The sequence below is a fragment of the Felis catus genome, chromosome D2, assembly GCF_018350175.1.
Source record: "Felis catus isolate Fca126 chromosome D2, F.catus_Fca126_mat1.0, whole genome shotgun sequence".
In the NCBI taxonomy this organism is placed as follows: Eukaryota; Metazoa; Chordata; class Mammalia; order Carnivora; family Felidae; genus Felis; species Felis catus.
The window spans coordinates 56,251,205-56,269,139 of record NC_058378.1 but is presented as its reverse complement, the minus strand read 5'-3'; the positions used below and the strand labels follow the sequence as shown (position 1 = coordinate 56,269,139).

Genomic DNA, 17,935 nt, shown 5'->3' with positions numbered 1-17,935 from the left:
GGTAATGAAGAGACTGGGGTGCACTTCACGCCTCAGAACAGAATACACCATGGAATGGGGGTTAACAGCTGGGCCCTGACCCCCTCACACCCATTAGAAGGGCTGCTATCAAAAAACCAGCAAATACCAATTGGTGGTGAGGGTGTGGAAACACCCGGGTGTACTATTGGTGGGAATGTAAAATGGTGTAGCCCCTCTGGAAGACATTCTGACGATCCCTCAGACAATTAAGCAGAATTACCAGATGATCCAGCAAGTCCACGTCTGGCTATGCGGCCAAAGGATTGAAAACAGGGTCTCAAAGATATTTGCACATGTTCATAGCAGCGTTATTCACAACAGCTAAAGGGTGGAGGCAGCCCAAGCGTCCATGTACAGATGACTGGGTAAACACAACGTGGTGCACACACACAGTTGGAATATTCGGCCTTAAGAAAGGAAGGAAATGCTGGCACATGTGGCAACATGGATGAACTCTGAGGACATCAATGCTAAGTGAAATAAGCCGGTCACAAAAAGACAAATACTATTATGATTCCACTCATATGGGATACCTGAAATGGTGAAATTCCTAGAGACAGAAGCAGGATGGTGGTTGCCAGGGTCAAGGGCGCAGTGGGGGTGGGGGGGGGGGGGGGGAGGAATGGAGAGTTATTGTTTAATGGGTACAGAGTTTCAGTTTTCCAAGATGAAAAATCTCTTGAGATCTGTTGTTCAACAAGGTGAATACACTTAACACTACTGAACTGTGCACTTACAATGGTTAAAGTGGTAAGTTTTATTATGTGTATTTTATTGCAATTAAAAAAAGAGAGAAAGAAAGATCTGGGCTCTGGAGTCAGACATGCTAAGGTTTACGTCCTCCACCTACTTACCAGCTAGCTGATCCTGAACAAGTTACTCAAAGGCTTTATGCCTCAGTCTCCTCATAATGTGAGCCAGATGCTCTCGTGAGGCTTAAATGAGTTGGCTTGGTTGTGATCGTATAGATATTTCTAGTATTCGAGCCAAGGAAGCAAGATGGGTCCCCAGGAGCCTGAGGCAGAGTGCGACCAGCAGCATCTTTGTCCTGGCATGGGGCCCCTGACTACTCGTCCCTGGGGCTTCTTGACTTCTTGTATGCTGGAGGGCAGTCCCAGCACTTGGTACTAGGCCCGTGGTCTCTGCTGGGGCAGGAGGTGTTGGGGGAGCCTCCTGATCATGACCCACTGATGCCTGAAGATTGTGGGCAAGGCTCAGCCAGCTGGCGGGACTGTGTGCCGCGCTTGGGCCGAGTTATGCCAGCAGCAGCCGGGCTCGGTGGGCAGGATTGCTTATCAGCCTATTTTCACTCTATTTAGTGAACACCTACTGTGTGGAGGGTGCTGGGCGTACAGCGGGGAGCAAACCAGATGTGGCCTCTGCTTCTCCTAGCCTGGCAGGAGAGACTGACCTTTAACAAAGGATCTCACATTATTGCACACAACTCCAAATTCCAGTCCCAGCTCTGGAGGGGGAGCTGAGTGAACACATAAAAGAGGTGGTCTAGATCAGATGTTTCAGTTGAAGCCCCGAAGGATGTTAGGAGTCAGTCAGGTGTATGTGTTGGTGGGCAGGTGAGGAGGGAAGGACTGTTCTGGGAAGTCCTGGGCTGAGAGAGCAGCATGGGCAAAGGCCCTGCGGCAGAAGTGCTGGTGCGTTGAAGGAAGTAGAGGAACAGAGCAGCTGAAGCCCTGGGGGCTGGAATTTTCCTATAAGAGCCGCTGAGTAAAAATCAGTCTCTTCACCTGTGGGCTATAGGAAGTTGTTGGTAACACAGCAGTGTCCTCAGTGCGTGGAGCTTTTCTTGGCTGATGTCCATTTGGGCAGAGCATTTCTTTTTAATTAAAAAATTTTTTTTGTTTTAAAAATTTGGTTATTTATTAAAAAATATTTTTAAACATTTACTCATTTTTGAGAGACAGAGCATGAGGGGGGGAGGGGCACAGAGGGAGAGGGGGAGACACAGAATCTGAAGCAGGCTCCAGGCTCTGAGAGGTCAGTGCAGAGCCTGACACGGGGCTCGAACTCACGGACCGTGATATCATGACTTGAGCTGAAGTCAGATGCTTAACCAACTGAGCCAAACAGGTGCCCTCAAATTTATTTATTTTTATTTAAAAAAAATTTTTAAAAAAAAATTTTTTTTTTTCAACATTTATTTATTTTTGGGACAGAGAGAGACAGAGCATGAACGGGGGAGGGGCAGAGAGAGAGGGAGACACAGAACCGGGAACAGGCTCCAGGCTCTGAGCCATCAGCCCAGAGCCTGACGCGGGGCTCGAACTCCCAGACCGTGAGATTGTGACCTGGCTGAAGTCGGACGCTTAACCGACTGTGCCATCCAGGCGCCCCCCCAAAAAAATTTTTTTTAATGTTTGTTTATTTTTGAGACAGAGAGAGACAGAGCATGAACAGGGGAGGGTCAGAGGGAGAGGGAGACACAGAATCTGAAGCAGGCTCCAGTCTCTGAGCTGTCAGCACAGAGCCTGACGTGGGGCTCGAACTCACGGACCGTGAGATCATGACCTGAGCCGAAGTTGGACGCTCAACTGACTGAGTCACCCAGGCGCCCCCATTTATTTTTAAACTGAAGTAGAATTGACACAGTGTTAGATTAGTTTCAGGTTTACAACATAATGATTGGATAGGGAGAGCATTTCTTTTCTTTTTTCAGAGAGAGAGAGAGAGCAAGCTGGGTGGGGGGCAGAGGGAGAGAGGGAGAGAGAGAGAGAGAGAGAGAGAGAGAGAATCCCAAGCAGGATCCATGCTCAGTGCAGAGCCAGACTGAGGGCTCAATCCCATGACCCCGGGATCATGACCTGAGCCAAATTCAAGAGTCAGACGCTCAACTGACTGAGCCACCCAGGCACCCCGGGGAGAGTAATTCTTATTTAGGATAGGGTTTTTTTTTTTCTCTTTGGTGCGGGGAGCAGGGAAACATTGGAAAACCCACTCAACCCATTGCTGTTTGAAATATGTCCACTTTAATGCAAATCTATTCATGCATTCAAGCAGTAACTTAATGCAGCATCTATGAGGTGCCATGTACTGTGTTACGCTCTGAGGATACAACAGTGAGAAAAAACTGACACAGTTCATGTCCTCAGGGAGCTTATAAACTCACGCAGAGGCTGAGACACCAGTCAAGGAAGCCCCCAAATCCATCTGGTTTGTGCTGCAGAGGAGGAGTTTGGGCTGTTCTGCAGGCCTGTGATAGGGAGCTTGACCAGCTGGAAGGAACACTTGGAATCAGGCAAAGAGGAAGGAGTATTCTAGACAGAACGGATGGCAGTTCAAAGGCCCTGCCACAGGAGGGAGCGAATCAGAAGGGGGAGTGGGGGGCAGGCCGCGCGGGCCTTGTAGTTCTCGGTAGAGATTTTGTCTCGATTCCAAGAGCAATGGGGATTCATTGAAGGGCTTAAGTGGAGAGTGACACGATCAGATTGCATCTTGAAAGGATCCCTCTGGCTGTGGCTAGGAGAACAGATTGGAGGGGAGCCAGAGGGAATGTGGGGAGCCCTGTTAGGTGGCTCTGCGGGGCCCCAGGCCCTCCGGGCGCAACGGCATGGGTGTGCAGCTGGGCGGCCTGTGGGTTGCGGAGTTCAGCCTGTCGTGTGTGGGCCCTGGCTGGGTAGGGAAATCCTTCCTTCCCTCAGTTCTCCTGACTCTGCAGGCCCTCCTTGCGTGGATTTGGCCAGGGTAAGATTTCAAAGGACGGAGCCGAGGTATACAGCGCCCCCCACTCCCTGCCCCCTGCCCCCAGAGGCCTGTCTCAGCTACGGTCAGAGCTGCATGCTTATTTTTTTGGAGATCTGGCGGGAAGGGATTTGGAGTGTGGCCTGAGCCTCCTCACTGCCATGGCAGGTTTGGGGCCCTGTAAGATGTTCTGGTCCCATAGGGAACTGGCACTAGGAGTGGTGGAGCTTTAGGGCAAGAAACGCTGTGAGGCATGTGGGACCCCCAGAACACCCCGGGAGGGACCCAGGCTGTTTATTCCTGCAGCTCTAGGAAATCCCAGGGGTTCTTTCAGTTTATCACCAAACACGCAGGTGCTGGGGATCAGAGTTTTGTTTCCTGAGAGGATTCACGAAATCCTTGTGTGTTTTTGTTTTTACCTTGGTAACTTTGCTTCAGAGGATTTTCTTCAAAATCGTTCACCACTGAGGTTTTTCTTTTAGGTTAGGACCACACAGGAGCTGATGGAAATCAGGGCCACTTGCCTCCAGAGTGTATTTCCTCCTGGGGGAGAAGGGCAGATGCACACGCGTCAGTTTTGGAAGAGAGAGCATGGCCTTAGGGCCTCTTCCCTGGATTTTTGCATCCTGGGGCCTGCAGAGCCTGGCTAGCTGCTGGCTCCTCCCTGCTCGTTGGGGTGCTGCCCGTCTGGCCCCAGCCTGAGCTGAGTCTGGGGCACCACCCTCCCGGTGGAGCCATGGTCCTTGAGGGGCACGACAGCGATAGCGGTGATAGCGAAATACTCACAGCAGGTAATACCGACGCAGAGAGCACCTGTGTGTGCCAGGCACTGCTCTCAGTGTTTTAGAAATATTGTCATGTACGCCTCACCACACCTCTAGGAGGTGAGTGCTATCCTTAGCCTCGTTGTACAAATGGGGAAACTGAGGCCCAGGGAATTTAAGCCACGTGTCCAAGGTTATACAGCTAGTGACGGTGGAGCAGACAGTTTGGCTCCAAAGGCCAAGCTCTTAGCCACTGGCTCAGTTGGCCAGGGACCCCCTGATACGGCTGCTCAGGCAGAGCACAGGGTCTTATTACAGGGCCCCCGTGTTTCCTATCCAAAGCCTCCAAGTTTCTCATGAGCACTTGGGGTGAGGGGTGTGCTTGGCAGAGTCTGTTGGCAGGAGGCGTCATGATGTGGGGGAAAGAGCACGGAATCACACTGGCCTGGGTTTGATCCCCACCCCTAATTAGCTGCGTGGCACCGGGCAATTACTTCACCAGTCTGTGCCTCAGTTTCCTCATCAGCGAGGGGGACAGAACACGACTCATCTCACTGCGAGGGTGAGGGTGAGTGAGATGAAGCGTGCTAGGAGTTAGGCTCAGAGCCTGCACTCAGTGGCTGCCCGGCAGGGAGGAGTGGTGGATGTGGGGCCCTGGCGGCGAGAACCTCAGGGAGCCTGGGTGGCTCTGGATCCGGGTTCTTCCTGGAAACCAGGCTGGGAGCCGCCCTGGAGGCTCCCCACCCCCGCCCCGCCCGCCTGGCTGCTGTGGCTGCAAAGGTCGGAAGGTCACAGCAGCCTCTCCTAGCTTCTCTTTCCCAGGTGGCTTGCTGGGGAGGGCGTCTCCATGGCGACACCGAAGGACCACCTGTTGGAGGAGTCAGGCGCTGGAGAAAAATGACCTCCTTGCCTCATTCCAGCAGCCTCGGCCGAAGGTTTGAGGGGAAGTGGTTGGCCCACGTTGGAAACTTAATCCTGGCTGCCCTGAGCTACCCCGTGGAGGTCATTCTCTCGGCCTAAATGGCCTAAGTGGTGATAATGCCTCGTTAAGCAGCAGCCCTCAGACCTGGGTGCCGGATGAGAGCTGCCTCTGCCTCCCAGGCTGCCTGTAGAGGGCTCTCCCCTGAGAGGAGGCACTTAGCTCCCGGGTAAGAGAGCTGGAGAGGGAGGCAGGGGGCTGGGGTGGGGGCTGGGGTGGGGTGGGGGGGGGGGGCTTGAGTGTCCATGGGCATTCTTGTCCGGAAGCCACCATCAGGGCCTCCTGAGAGAGAGGCTGTATTTGCCTCGTTGTCTGCACTGTTGTTTCTTCCGCCTGCCTGTCTCAGGTTTTTTCTTGCGTGGGGGTGGAGTGGGGAGCAGGAAGTGAGGAGGAGGGGGTGGAGTCGCCTGATGGTGGGCTAAGGAATGGGTCCGGGGGTCTGCGCAGGGGCTGGTGCAAAAGGGTAAGAAGAGAGGCATGTGAGTATGATACGTCACCAGAAGTCCCTGTGAGTGCTCCGTGCCCACCCCCCGGCCCACCGCAGGGGTTCCGGACTTCCCTGTTGGGCCTTGTTCAGACAAGCCCTAACATTTTCCTTTGCCTCAGCTTTGCTGTCTGTGAAATGAACAATTGTTGAAGTCAATTGCCTTATAAATAAACCATGGCTGGGGCGCCTGGGTGGCGCAGTCGGTTAAGCGTCCGACTTCAGCCAGGTCACGATCTCGCGGTCCATGAGTTCGAGCCCCGCGTCGGGCTCTGGGCTGATGGCTCAGAGCCTGGAGCCTGTTTCCGATTCTGTGTCTCCCTCTCTCTCTGCCCCTCCCCCGTTCATGCTCTGTCTCTCTCTGTCCCAAAAATAAATAAACATTGAAAAAAAAATAAAAAAAAAAATAAACCATGGTTGCCACGAGAAAGAATGAGCCAGTTATTGTAGCATTCATCAGCTTTTTCATGACTTTTGACTGAATGATTTTGTCTCTAGGAATGTATTCCTCCCAAATGCCCACCAAACTTTATGCAGTGTTTATCATTGAACTGGGGGTCGGGGAATGCCCCAGTAACTTGATGCATCCAGATGCAGGGATAAGTGCTGGCCCGTCAGAAATCATCAGTGGGGGAATGAACAGGGTGTAACATGGCGGAAGGAGCGCGTACCACTTCTGTCTCACCCATCCCCTTGTAAAATGCTTTGCCAGCAGTAAATCTTCAATAAATATTTGTTGAATTATTTCAGCTATATAAAAATTGTATCCGAAGAAAACAGGCTTGGGAGAAACTTCTAGAATGTTAACAGAGGTTAATTCTGGGTGATGGATTTATATGTGATTTTAATTTTTTTCTTTATTCAGAAAATGGAAAAAATAATGTGCATGTATTACTCTTACGATTTAAAAACTTTTTTTTAATGTTTTGTTTTTGAGAGAGAGAGAGAGGGAGCATGAGTGGGAAAGGGACAGAGAGAGAGAGGGAGACACAGAATCTGAAGCAGGTTCCAGGCTCTGCGCTGTAAGCACAGAGCCTGATGCAGGGCTTGAACCACAAAGCTGTGAGATTGTGACCCGAGCCGAAGTCAGACCCTTAACCAACTAAGGCACCCATGCACCCCTGTTATTATTATTTTTTAAGTTTATTTTTATTTATTTTGAGAGAGAGAGAGAGAGAGAGAGAGAGAGCAAGCAGGGGAGGGACAGAAAGGGAGACAGAATCCCAAGCAGGCTCTGCACTGTTAGTGCACAGCCCAACATGGGGCTGGAGCTCATGAACGGTGATATCATGACCTGAGCTGAAATCAAGAGTCGGGGGCTAAACCAACTGAGCCACCCAGGCGCCTCTGTGTTACTCTTATTTTTCAGTGCAATAACTTGAATATTATGTTGGCTTATAAAAATATAGATGTACTTTAAAAATCCAAACAGTGCAGAAAAGTATAAAAGAGACTAAAGTCACCTCAGTTCCCACCACTGAGCAGTTATAGGTATTAATATGTGGCATTACTATAAGCCCCAGTGAGCTCGCTCTGCCCGCATACTGGGATGACTTGTGTGTGGTTTTTACATGAGCAGCTCGCAGAATACAAGCTGTCTTGTAACCCTCTTACCCGTTCTGTATCCTGGACATCTTTCCCTGTCAGTACAAACTGATCTGTACCCTTTTAAATGGCTACATAGTACTTGGTTTCACAGATGTGCTGGAAAGTCAACTAAATGTTGCTTTGTGGGGGGTCCTGGGTGGCTCAGTGGGTTAAGCCTTGGACTTCGACTCAGGTCATGATCTCAGGTGCGTGGGTTCTAGCCCCACTTTGGGCTCTGTTCTGACGGCCTGGAAACTGCTTTGGATTCTGTGTCTCCCTCTCTCTCTGCCCCCCCACCCCCGCTTGCTCTCTCTCTCTCTTTCTGTCTCTCTCTCTCTCAAAAATAAATAGACGTTAAAAAAAATTTTAAGGGGTGACTGGGTGGCTCAGTTGGTTAAGCGTCCGACTTTGGCTCAGGTCACAATCTCATAGTTCGTGAGTTCAAGCCCCGTGTCGGGCTCTGTGCTGACAGCTCAGAGCCTGGATCCTGCTTCGGATTCTGTGTCTCCTTCCCTCTCTGCCCCTGCCCCCTTGTGCTCTTTCTGTCTCTCAAAAATAAATAAATATAAATTTTTTAAAGTTTAAACATTGCTTTGTTGATGTCCATTTTTTAACATTTTTGCTCTTGTAATCAGTACTGAAATATCTTTATAATAAAAAAATTAAAACAGTTAAAAATTCCTTGTGGTTTGGGGTTCGGGGATGAAGGTTTCAGCAGGATGGACCAAAGGAAACCAGCCACGCTTGCATAGGGAACCAATTTTCAGGGCTTGTTGATGAGGTTCTCGATGCTTGAGGTGCAGTTGTGCACAGGAGGAGCAGTTTGGGGTGCACAGGTGAGGCTCCGAGGTGTCAGGGAAGGATATTTGGTTCAATAAAAACCCTCACGTGGAAAAGAGCCCATCTCACGTAGAGAGGGCCCCCTTGCAGCGTCTAGGCCAGGAAGTGGCTCTGTCTGGGCCAATCGTCAGGGGCCCCATTACCTTGGAGAGGCCTCAAGCCCCTCTGAGAGATCCTGATAGAAGAGAGAAGAGCAGGGAATGAGTCTTTCCAGCTGCTCCTCAGGATCAGGAGCCAGGCTCAGGGGAAGGGTGGAGAGAGTGATGGGTTGAATGAGTTATCAGCTTGTCACGGGCCTGGCCTGGTGGAAGAAGCGTAGGCCCTAGGATCAGACGGCCGTGTCCAGACCTCTGCTCTGTCATTTACCAGCTGGTGCCCTCCGGGAGACACCTGACCTCTCTGAGCGGCAATTCAGTTTCCTCGTCTGTAAGACAGGCACCGTAACTACTTTCCAGCCCTGCGGGAGGATGTACACAGAGCCTAGTTTCTGGAGTGTGTGGAAACTAATAACATACGTTGTTCTTAGCAGATGCAACTCTAGAACATCATCTAGGCCAAACACGCTTCCTAAACGCTTAGAGGAGAGGGAGCTTGCCGATTTTCAAAGTAGCTTGGATTTGGGCTGATGGGTGTTGGTAGGCGAGGAGGCTGGGCTGCAGGGGAATATGGTATGTGTGTGTGTGTGTGTGCGCGCATGTGCGTTGGGATGGGGGTAGTTAGCTTGTTGCCAAGCACGTGAGTGACTCTGACGCGGTGAGAAAGAGGAGGAGGTGGCGTGGATGTGGCCACAGAGCTGCCACAGGGAGATAGATTAGATGTGGAGGTGGTTGAGGCTAGGCCTGGTTGAGATTCTGCCGTGTGTGGCTCAGTGGAAGAACGTTCTGGGGAGTGCGGTAGCTGCCTCCTGGAAGGACCTGCTTTTCTGAGGCTGTGCTAGCTCCCTGTGAAGAGAAGTGGCCTGGCAGAGGCTCGGCAGGGGTCAGATGGCCTCCAAGGTGGGGTTCATGGCCAAGGTGCCCGGGTCATGGTTGGGGAGGGCTGAGGAAGAACACAGTAGCCTTGGAAGGGAAGGAAGGGCCAGAGGCTGGGGTGGTGTGGGGAGAGGAGCCACTGCAGTTCAGGCCTGGCCCTGCTCCAGACAGTGGGCCCCCCTGTCCTCCTCGGCCCTGCCCTCCTTCTCCTCGATGCAAGATGGACCTTGTGGCAGGCTCCTGCCTGTGGGCCTTCCAGGCTCCCTGTCTTCCTCTGCTTGCTTTTTCAGGCCCTCTGTGATCCGGACTCCCATCCCCCAACCCCGTTTCCCACAGCTCCCGACTCCCAGCCTGTCTCCTCCCTCATTCCCCAGGCAAAGGGCCGTTCCCCTTTCCCAGAATGTCCACTCTGTCCCTCTCACTGTGCACACCTGCCTTGTCTTTTAGGTCTCATCTTGGGCCCCGTGTACTCAATCTCCTTAAAATGCATGGCCCACCCTGCTGTCTCCTCACAACAGCCTGTAGGAGCCAGTGCCACCAGATAATGGCATGGGTGTCTGCAAGGGGGCCCCTTTCAAGCACAGGCCATGCTCTTTACTTGTTTATGCCCCATGCTAACCTGATGAGCTAGTCACAGTTATTATCCCCGCTTCATAGATGAGGAAACTGAGGCTCAGTGAGGATTCCACCTGAATAGCCTCCAACTGTCTAGTTTCCAAGTTCTTCCCTGTGTGAATGTCTTGTCTCTCCAATGAGCCTGAGGTCTTTCTGGGCAAAAGCCATGACTTTGGCTTCCACGGCTCTTCCAGCAGCGAGCCTGTGCCCTGTGCATTTCCCTGGCCTCACATCAGCTGCAAAGATGGGCCTTAGCTTGTTGGGCCTTGGCATAGACTTGGGGGTCCCGGGGCTTGGCTGGGAAGCACCCAGACCCATTGATGAGAGGACAGGCTGGAGGCAGGTGGAGAGGGAGCGTGGAGCTGAGCCCTGGCCTGGGGGCCACCCTGGGCATCTCACCCATTTCGTTCTCTCCTTGCCTCCACCAGGGAACTCAACGGCAACAACATCACTCGGATCCATAAAAATGACTTTGTGGGACTCAAGCAGCTGCGGGTGCTGTGAGTAACCTCCCTTCTGCCCCTACCCTTCGCAGTGACCCTGTGGCTCCTGAGCAGAGTCCTGGCTGTGGGCTGTAGGGTTGTGGGCCAGAGACCCTGGATGCCCTGAGGGGGGTGGAGTGGAAGTGCCAGTGAGTCCTTCCCCCGAGCAGCCACTGTCTTGCACACGGCTGAGCACTTGGGCTCAGCATAGGCACCAGTGGTCGCTGCCTGGCAGGGTCTGGGCCGGACAGACGGGGCGTCTTGTCTGTTGGTTGTATCCTGGAATGAGGGAAGACCGGGTAACCATGAGGAGCCCTTAGGTCTCTGACTTAGCCTGCTGGGGCTGCCATAACAAAACACCCACAGGCGGGGTAGCTTACACAACAGAAATTTACTTTCTCACAGTTCTTGAGGAAGTCTATGATCAAGGTGCCATCAAGGTTGTTTGTAGTGAGGCTTGTCTTCTTGGCCACCTTCTTGCTGTGTCCTCATATGGCCTTTCCTCTGTGTGTGCACAGAGAGAGATCTTTGGTGTCTTTTTCTCTTCTTATAAGGAGACCAGTCCTACCAGATTAGGGCCCTACCCTTATGACCTCATTTAACCTTAATAACCTCCCTAAAGCCTCCATCTCCAAATCACGTTGGGGGTTAGGGCTTCAGTGTATGAATTTTGGGGGATGCACTTCAGCTATAACATTCTCCATAGTTCTTTTGACTCTGTGCCTCAGAAAGACTCTCCGGCAAGGCTACCCCTGACTTGAGACGGTAGATGAGTGGGGGCAGTTGAGGATAGAGGTGACCCCCCTTGGGTGCCTGACAGAGGCAGATACTGGAGGTGATGGGTGTGGCTCTGTTGGCGTTGACCACTAGCCAGCAAAGGAGCCGTCCCCAGCATTTCCCTTGTTGGGCTGGGCAGGGGTGAGGAGTGAGGACTGAGGAGTGAGGAGGGGAAAGGGTGGATCCCTTCGTCGCTTCCTGCTCTACTCCTCTCAGACACATGCATGCGTTCTGACACATTCAACATCAGACAGTCATAGGGTCCTTACCCCCTACTGTCAGGGTAGTGCAAGGGTCCTGGGGCCTCAGTTCTTTCAGAACTACTTTGCAGTTCTGAGGGTCTTGGGCGGGTCTGGGGACCTTGTGGTCTCCATCTTCCCTGGGGTCATAGCTGTCAGTTGCTGGGCAGGGGTCTCTGCTGCTCCAGAACCTGTTGATCTTTGACTCCTCCCCAGGCTCCAGGAATCTCTTCTGAGTACAGGAAAACCCTCCTTCCCTCCAGGCACCCCCCACCCACCCAGGCCTCCAGCACGAGCTCCTCAACAGCTGGGGCTTTTGGAAACAAGGTGGAAGAAGAGAAGTGTGTGGTGGCAGCTTCTGCCCCTGTCCCATCCCCAAACCTCCTCTGAGGTCCGTGTGGGACCTCGAGCCACCCGCTTGAGAGTGGACAGGAGAAAACCACAGGGAGAAAAATCTACTCGACGGGCTCCAAAATTCCCACGCAACAAGCAAACTGCCTGCCAGCCGGATGTTCTGGGCTGTAGGGCGCGTTGGTGGTGAGGAGGTGCAGTCTCGTGGAGCCAGGTGGTTGAGTGGGCAGCAGACGGGGCCAGGCGGTGTAGGAGTGCGGGCAGAGGGGTGCTGGCTGCCAACTGCAGCGTGTTTGCTGCACGTGTGGGCTTTGCCCAGTTGGCACAGGCTCCCCGCCCCCTGCTACCGGCCCATCCCCCTGCTCTGCGGCTTGGACGTGTGCCCTCCGGGCTGAAGGAGGGCACGTGCGCCAGCAGCCTGGCATTGACCCCTGCTGCCTGGGTCCCAGCTTCCCAAGACGAGGATGTCTTTGGAGCCGTGGCCCGGTGCTCTGGGATCCTGTGACCACGGTGGCCGCTTCAGAGGTCTCGGCATGGGCTCAGGGGCTGGAAGTGCATCTTGCTGTCGGGGCTGAGCGTGCCCACCAGCCCTGTCGGGAATTTGCAAACTTATGAGGCAGTTTTGTCCGCTCGGGCCGGGACGCGGGTCTGCGTGTATCTCCGGCCCTGCTCCTGTTTCACTCCCTTGTGCCATCTGCTGCTGAGAGTTCCTGTCCAACACCCTGCAGCTGTCCTGTCTCTTTGCCTCCCCAGGCAGCTGATGGAGAACCAGATTGGAGTGGTGGAGCGGGGGGCTTTCGACGACATGAAGGAGCTGGAGCGGCTGTAAGTATCCGCGGGCACAGGCTTGGGGCGGTGGGGTGGCGCCGGGGGCACATGATGGCTGAGTCTGGCAGCGAGGGCCGTGTGCGGGGAGAGGACTGCACACCCCGCCCGCCTCCCACCTGCTGATGGGAGCCAGGGGGAGCCGCAGCCGTGGAAGCCGTCACGGCATTGTTGTCGTGAGATGACAGCAAGGACAAAGCTGGAGGGTGTCCGCACCCCGTGCTCTAAAAGCAACTGTCTTTGTTGGTTTTCCCTGAAAATACATCATGGCAAAAAATCCATGCAGTACTGAGGAAGTGAGATGGCTTCATATCATCTCATACCCACTGATTCGTGTAGCCATAAGGAAGAAATGGTGTGCCAAGGGGACCGTCAGGGAAGGTACAGTGGCCGGCCACCTGAGGATTTGCGTCTTGGGTGTTCAGGGCCACAGCACAGAAACCGGAAGGTGGAAATGTTTCTGATTTACATGGTTTGCTCCATACAGGGCTCTTGCATTTGAAAATGGGTCTTGATCAATTTTTGCATTTCAGGTTGGCAGTAATGAAAAGAAAAGGGAATGTGTTACGAGTGAGGTGGGGGATAGACACTCAAGTTCACGGTGGTCACTGGTCTCATTTTTTTGCTTTGGTTTGGCTCTCAAGAGGTGCGCGGAGTCCTGAAGTTCATGCCCTTCAAGCCAGAAAGTCCCATTTCATTTTAAGGAAATAATCAGAGATGTGGCTAAAAATTTGTATATCAGGGGGATATTCATGGCACATCATTTAAATACAACAAATACCACAAAAAATGGAAAACCATTCTGGTGGAGACATAAGATATCAGATCACATTTGTCAAGAACAGTTGAGACCATTGGAATGTGCTCACAATGTAATATTAAATGAAAAAGGCAGGAAGTGACATTTATGTAAATTAAATCAGCTTGTATGTACATAGAATACAGGAGGAGGAAAATCATTGGGAATATTAACTCTCATTACACTGAGTGGTGGGATAATTTTATTCTTTGTGCTCATCTTTTTGATGAATTTTCTTACAATGAGTTTATAATTATAATTATAGCTACTGTTGATTGCCTTACTCTGTGCCAGGCGCCAAGCTGAGCTCTTTGCCCTACTGTATCTCATTTAATCCTTAAAACAACACAGTGGTCAGTGGCGTTTTACGGATGAGAAACAGAGGTGCAGTGCAGTTAAGGCACTTGTGTTATTAAGTGATTATTAAGAGATTAAGGGCAGAAGAAGGGATTAGAACCCGGATCATTTTCCCTCCAAAGCCTGAGATCTTAATGACTATGACCTCATACCTCACTCTTCTCTTTTACTTCAAAGAAAGGGAGGTATTAAATAAAGGGAGAAGAATATGGCTGTCTTCTTGCCTTCCTGCTGCCTGGAAGACATTCAAGGCGATCTTCCTTTTGTGTTCTTCATCCAGGCCTAAACCTGAGCAATAAGGAGGCTGCAGCTAGGACAGATGATTAGTCCTGTGTTTGTTTTCTTGAAAAGGCTCAGAACAAAATATGTCCTCGTGACTTGGCTGGGAGGGCCTGGTTGGGACCTAACCCACTGCGGCTCTGGCTGGGGGCTGCCCTGCCCTGCAGGAGGAGAAAAGGTGGGCGGGGGTCTACCCACGTTGGGGGTGGCCCAGGTCATGCCTGCTGCTGCCACCAGGATGGGGCAGGGACCTGCAGGTTCCTCGCCGTGCTGGGTCCCTCCTTTGGCGTCCTTTGATTTTCTACTTTAAACTGGCTATTGGATTTTTTTCCCCTCTTAAATGTTTTCAGAAATTGAAGCCAGAAAGATGAGAAAGTCCTGGGGGAAAACAAAACAAAAAAAAAACAATGATTACCAGACAGTGTAAACACAGGATTAATTTACTGGACAAGGTGAAGGAACTTGAGGTGATCCGATGTCTACTCCTGTTGCTTTAAGGATTATATTGGTGGTCCCCACCCCCGTTTTTTTTTTTTTTCCCCAAGGCAGTGATGTGTTTCCCTAGGAGCCCTCCCTTTTGAGTAAACCTCTTCCAGCTGGTCTAATTGTCTGCGCCGTGCTAGAAAGTGATGCCTTTCTCACATATCAGACGAAGAGCGACCTCCGAGGAGGTTACCACAGACCAGTTACTACTGGCCGCAGAGAACTACATTTCTTCCTCCCTCCCAGTGAAAGAAAGCTCTTGCCGAGTTGGTTTCTCATCGCCCAGCACTGTTGAAGGGGATGGTCGTGTGAGGCCCAAACTGTGCTGTAGTCTGGAGGGCGGGGGCTGCCTCGTACACTTGTGCTTCTCCAACCTTGACGTGCACGCAGATCACTGGGGGATCTTGTTAACATGCAGACTCTGACTCAACAGGGCTGGGGTACGCAGTGCTTACCAACTCCCAGGTGAAGCCCCTGCAGATGGTCTGTGTGAGCACCAAGGTTCTACATTTACAGGTGCCACAGCCCCAGTGGATGGGCCTCCGGTGCTCTGGTGTAGAGAACTAGGTGCTGAAGATGGCAAGAAGCGTCTGGTTAGGCATCGCTACCTTCCTGGGACGAGTCCGGGTCCTTTCTGTATTGGGTCTTCTCCGCCAGGCCACCTTCCAGGACCAGACTTCCCACTCCTGCCTGCGTTTACAAAACGGGGAGTCGTCTGTCCACCCGTGGAGCAATTAGAAATGATGGGCATACTAGTCAGTCATTAAAAATAAAGGGGTCGTTCTCTATCGTTTGGCATGAAAAGACATCCACAAATTGTTGAGTGAGGAAAATGCAGGTGGCTGAATACTTTTTCTTCTATTGCTTGAAGTTTTTCAAGAATTAAGCATGCGTTTTCATACATAATTTAGAAAATCGAGAAAGCTGTTTTCATTTTGAAAAAAGACCTAAAGGAAACACTAAAAAAAAAAAGTTAAGTTGCCACGGAGTCAAATGTGGATGAAACAACAAAAAATCAGGACCTTGTGGTTAGTCCTACCCCATAAGGGTATATCTCACATTTCAAGTGTAGTCAGGTATTCAGCTCGAAAACCAAGATGATATTTGAATCAGTGCCTTCTAAATTACAAAGGGTCATGCAAATGTAACGATGATGATGATGAGCAAGGGAGGAAGTCATGGAAGGTGTCGACGCCCACTGTACTTCGGGTCCTTGGTGGGGAGCTTTCACAGGCGCTCTGTGCTTCTCCTCCCCAAGTGTTGGATGGTGAATTCCCACTTTATAGATGAAGAAACTGAGGCCCGGAGGAGGTAATCTCCCTGGGGTTACACAGTGGCTTTGTTAAAATTTGAACCCTGTGCCCTCTCACTCTGAGTCCAGTGCTTTCTGAAAAGTCTTTGGATTTCCTGGAACTCTTAGGCAACTTCCAACTCTCCCTTTCTCCTCTTTTTCAGACGACTGAACCGGAACCAGGTGCACAGTTTGCCAGAACTGCTGTTCCAGAATAACCAGGCTCTGTCGAGGCTGTGAGTGACACTGTGGCCAAAACTCTGTCTGTGGTCTAGTCCCTCACCCTGTGGGAGGGGCAGTGTCTGGTCAGGGGGACCCAGAATTTCCCATGACGGTGACCTCCTGCTCCTCACCTGTCAGGAGTTGCACGGGGCATCAAAAGCCAGGCCCTTTCTGTAGGAAGGTGCTGCGTGGGGGCATTTCTGTCTGGTGAGCAGTTGCAGAATCCACGACTCATTCAGTTCTGTGTGCTGCCTCTGACAGTGTGGGTGTGAGAATGTTCTGGGAGTGGACATTCTCGTCAGCTGTGATGCCAGGCTTTATAGGGAGCACTGTCTTTGCGCATCTGTCTCAGCCTTTGGTAACCTGCCTTGGGTCGAATATTTATTCATTCAACTAAGCCCTTCTTGGACCTATTTATATTTTCAGATCGGGGTAATGAGGTCTGGAAACTTAGTAACCATGGCTTCTATCTGCTGTAAATGTACTTCTTCCAAGTTTAAAGGGTAGTGGCTAATTCTGCTACTCTGTGATGTGCTAAATGTGTCTGTAATTGTTCTAGCATTTGCTTCTTTTTTGGGATCTTGGGTTGGAGAGGACCTTAGAGATCATCTAAGGAATCTCTTCTGCAGCTCCTTAGCCTGTGGTCCTTCAGTCTTTGCTTGGCTACCTCTAATGATGGAGAGTTCACCACCTCCACAGTCAGTTGCATTATTGCACAGATCTGCGTATTAGAAACATTTTGTTAACTTTGAGCCCCAAATCTGTGTTCCAACAATTTATGTTTTCCTTCACTTTGCTTTCCGTAAGTATCTACAACAACTGTGTCCTCTTGTTAGATTTTTAAAAATGTTTACTTATTAATTTTTTGAGGGAGAGACAGCGAGAAAGAGAGCGTGTGTGAACAAGGGACAGGCAGAGAGAGAGAATCCCAAGCAGGCTCCACGCTGTCAGCATAGAGCCCGACTGGGGACTTGAACTCATGAACCTGTGGGATCGTTACTTGAGCCGAAACCAAGAGCCGAACATTCAACCGCCTGAGCCACCCAGATGCCCCTCTTGTTAGATTTTGGAAGGGCTGTAGGGATTTTGAATTTTAGGTTGGGAGGTTTTTGAGTTCTTTCAGTTGTCATTAACAACCTGGTTGGGACCTGCATGGCCAGCAGAGCACCATGTGAGGAAGTGAGGCTGCTGGTCTCCCCTGAAGAAGTTTATAGGCAGCACCGAGGTGGAGGAAGAGGCAGCAAGTGACTTAGACAAGACTGAGGGGCAGGGGCTGGGTGGGAGACGGCACCCTAGGGCTGCCTGAGTGCTGATGGGTGTGACTGGGAGTTTGGATTAAGCACAGCCAGTTCTTTCCACGTCTGTCACGATTTCCAAAGCTCTTGATTAGCCTGTGTCATTGAACCTGCCTTCAAGTCTTTGTCTTTGAGCTGTCCAAATGGTCTCTATGGTCATTTCCTGTTTCTTCCTCCTTCTGGCCTGGAGGATCTCCATAGTGACCCTCAGTGATGACCCCTTCTGCTGGTCTTCACCACCCCTGGGCTTGAGCTGGGCCTTCTTCAGTCCCCCATCACTTGGTGGGTTGGTGCTTTCATTCCAGGCTGGGCATACACGGTGGGCACTTTACTTAGCTGCTGAAGGTGCATGGTCCTTCCCAGCAGATGCGTCCGCCCTAACATCTCCCTAACCTGTGCTTTAACCTGAGTTCTGTGTTGTTACTGGTCATGGGCAGGTGCTGGCCTTGCCCTGCCCTGGCTCCAGCAGCTCCTGTTTTCTCTGTGCTGTCCTTTCTAGAAGCTGGCTCTCGCAGGTCTTATCACAGCTCCGCCTCTGCAAAAATTCATCCCGAACATCTTTTCCCTTGGTGTCCTCC

The 17,935-nt window shown here is 51.5% G+C and overlaps 1 protein-coding gene across 3 annotated transcripts in view; it reads left to right on the top strand.

Moving 5' to 3' along the window:
* SLIT1 (slit guidance ligand 1) overlaps positions 1–17,935 on the top strand; it is a 175,461-nt gene that overhangs the window by 12,444 nt on the left and 145,082 nt on the right. Inside the window, exons 1-4 of one of the 3 annotated variants that reach the window (XM_045040508.1) lie at positions 5,479–5,629; positions 10,386–10,457; positions 12,560–12,631; positions 16,005–16,076. In XM_045040508.1, coding sequence (XP_044896443.1) covers positions 5,559–5,629; positions 10,386–10,457; positions 12,560–12,631; positions 16,005–16,076 — 287 coding nt within the window. In that variant the 5' untranslated portion in view covers positions 5,479–5,558. Of the gene's footprint in view, positions 1–5,478; positions 5,630–5,840; positions 5,924–10,385; positions 10,458–12,559; positions 12,632–16,004; positions 16,077–17,935 lie in introns of those variants that run through there. The other 2 variants (XM_045040509.1, XM_019813631.3) reach the window with 2 other exon arrangements.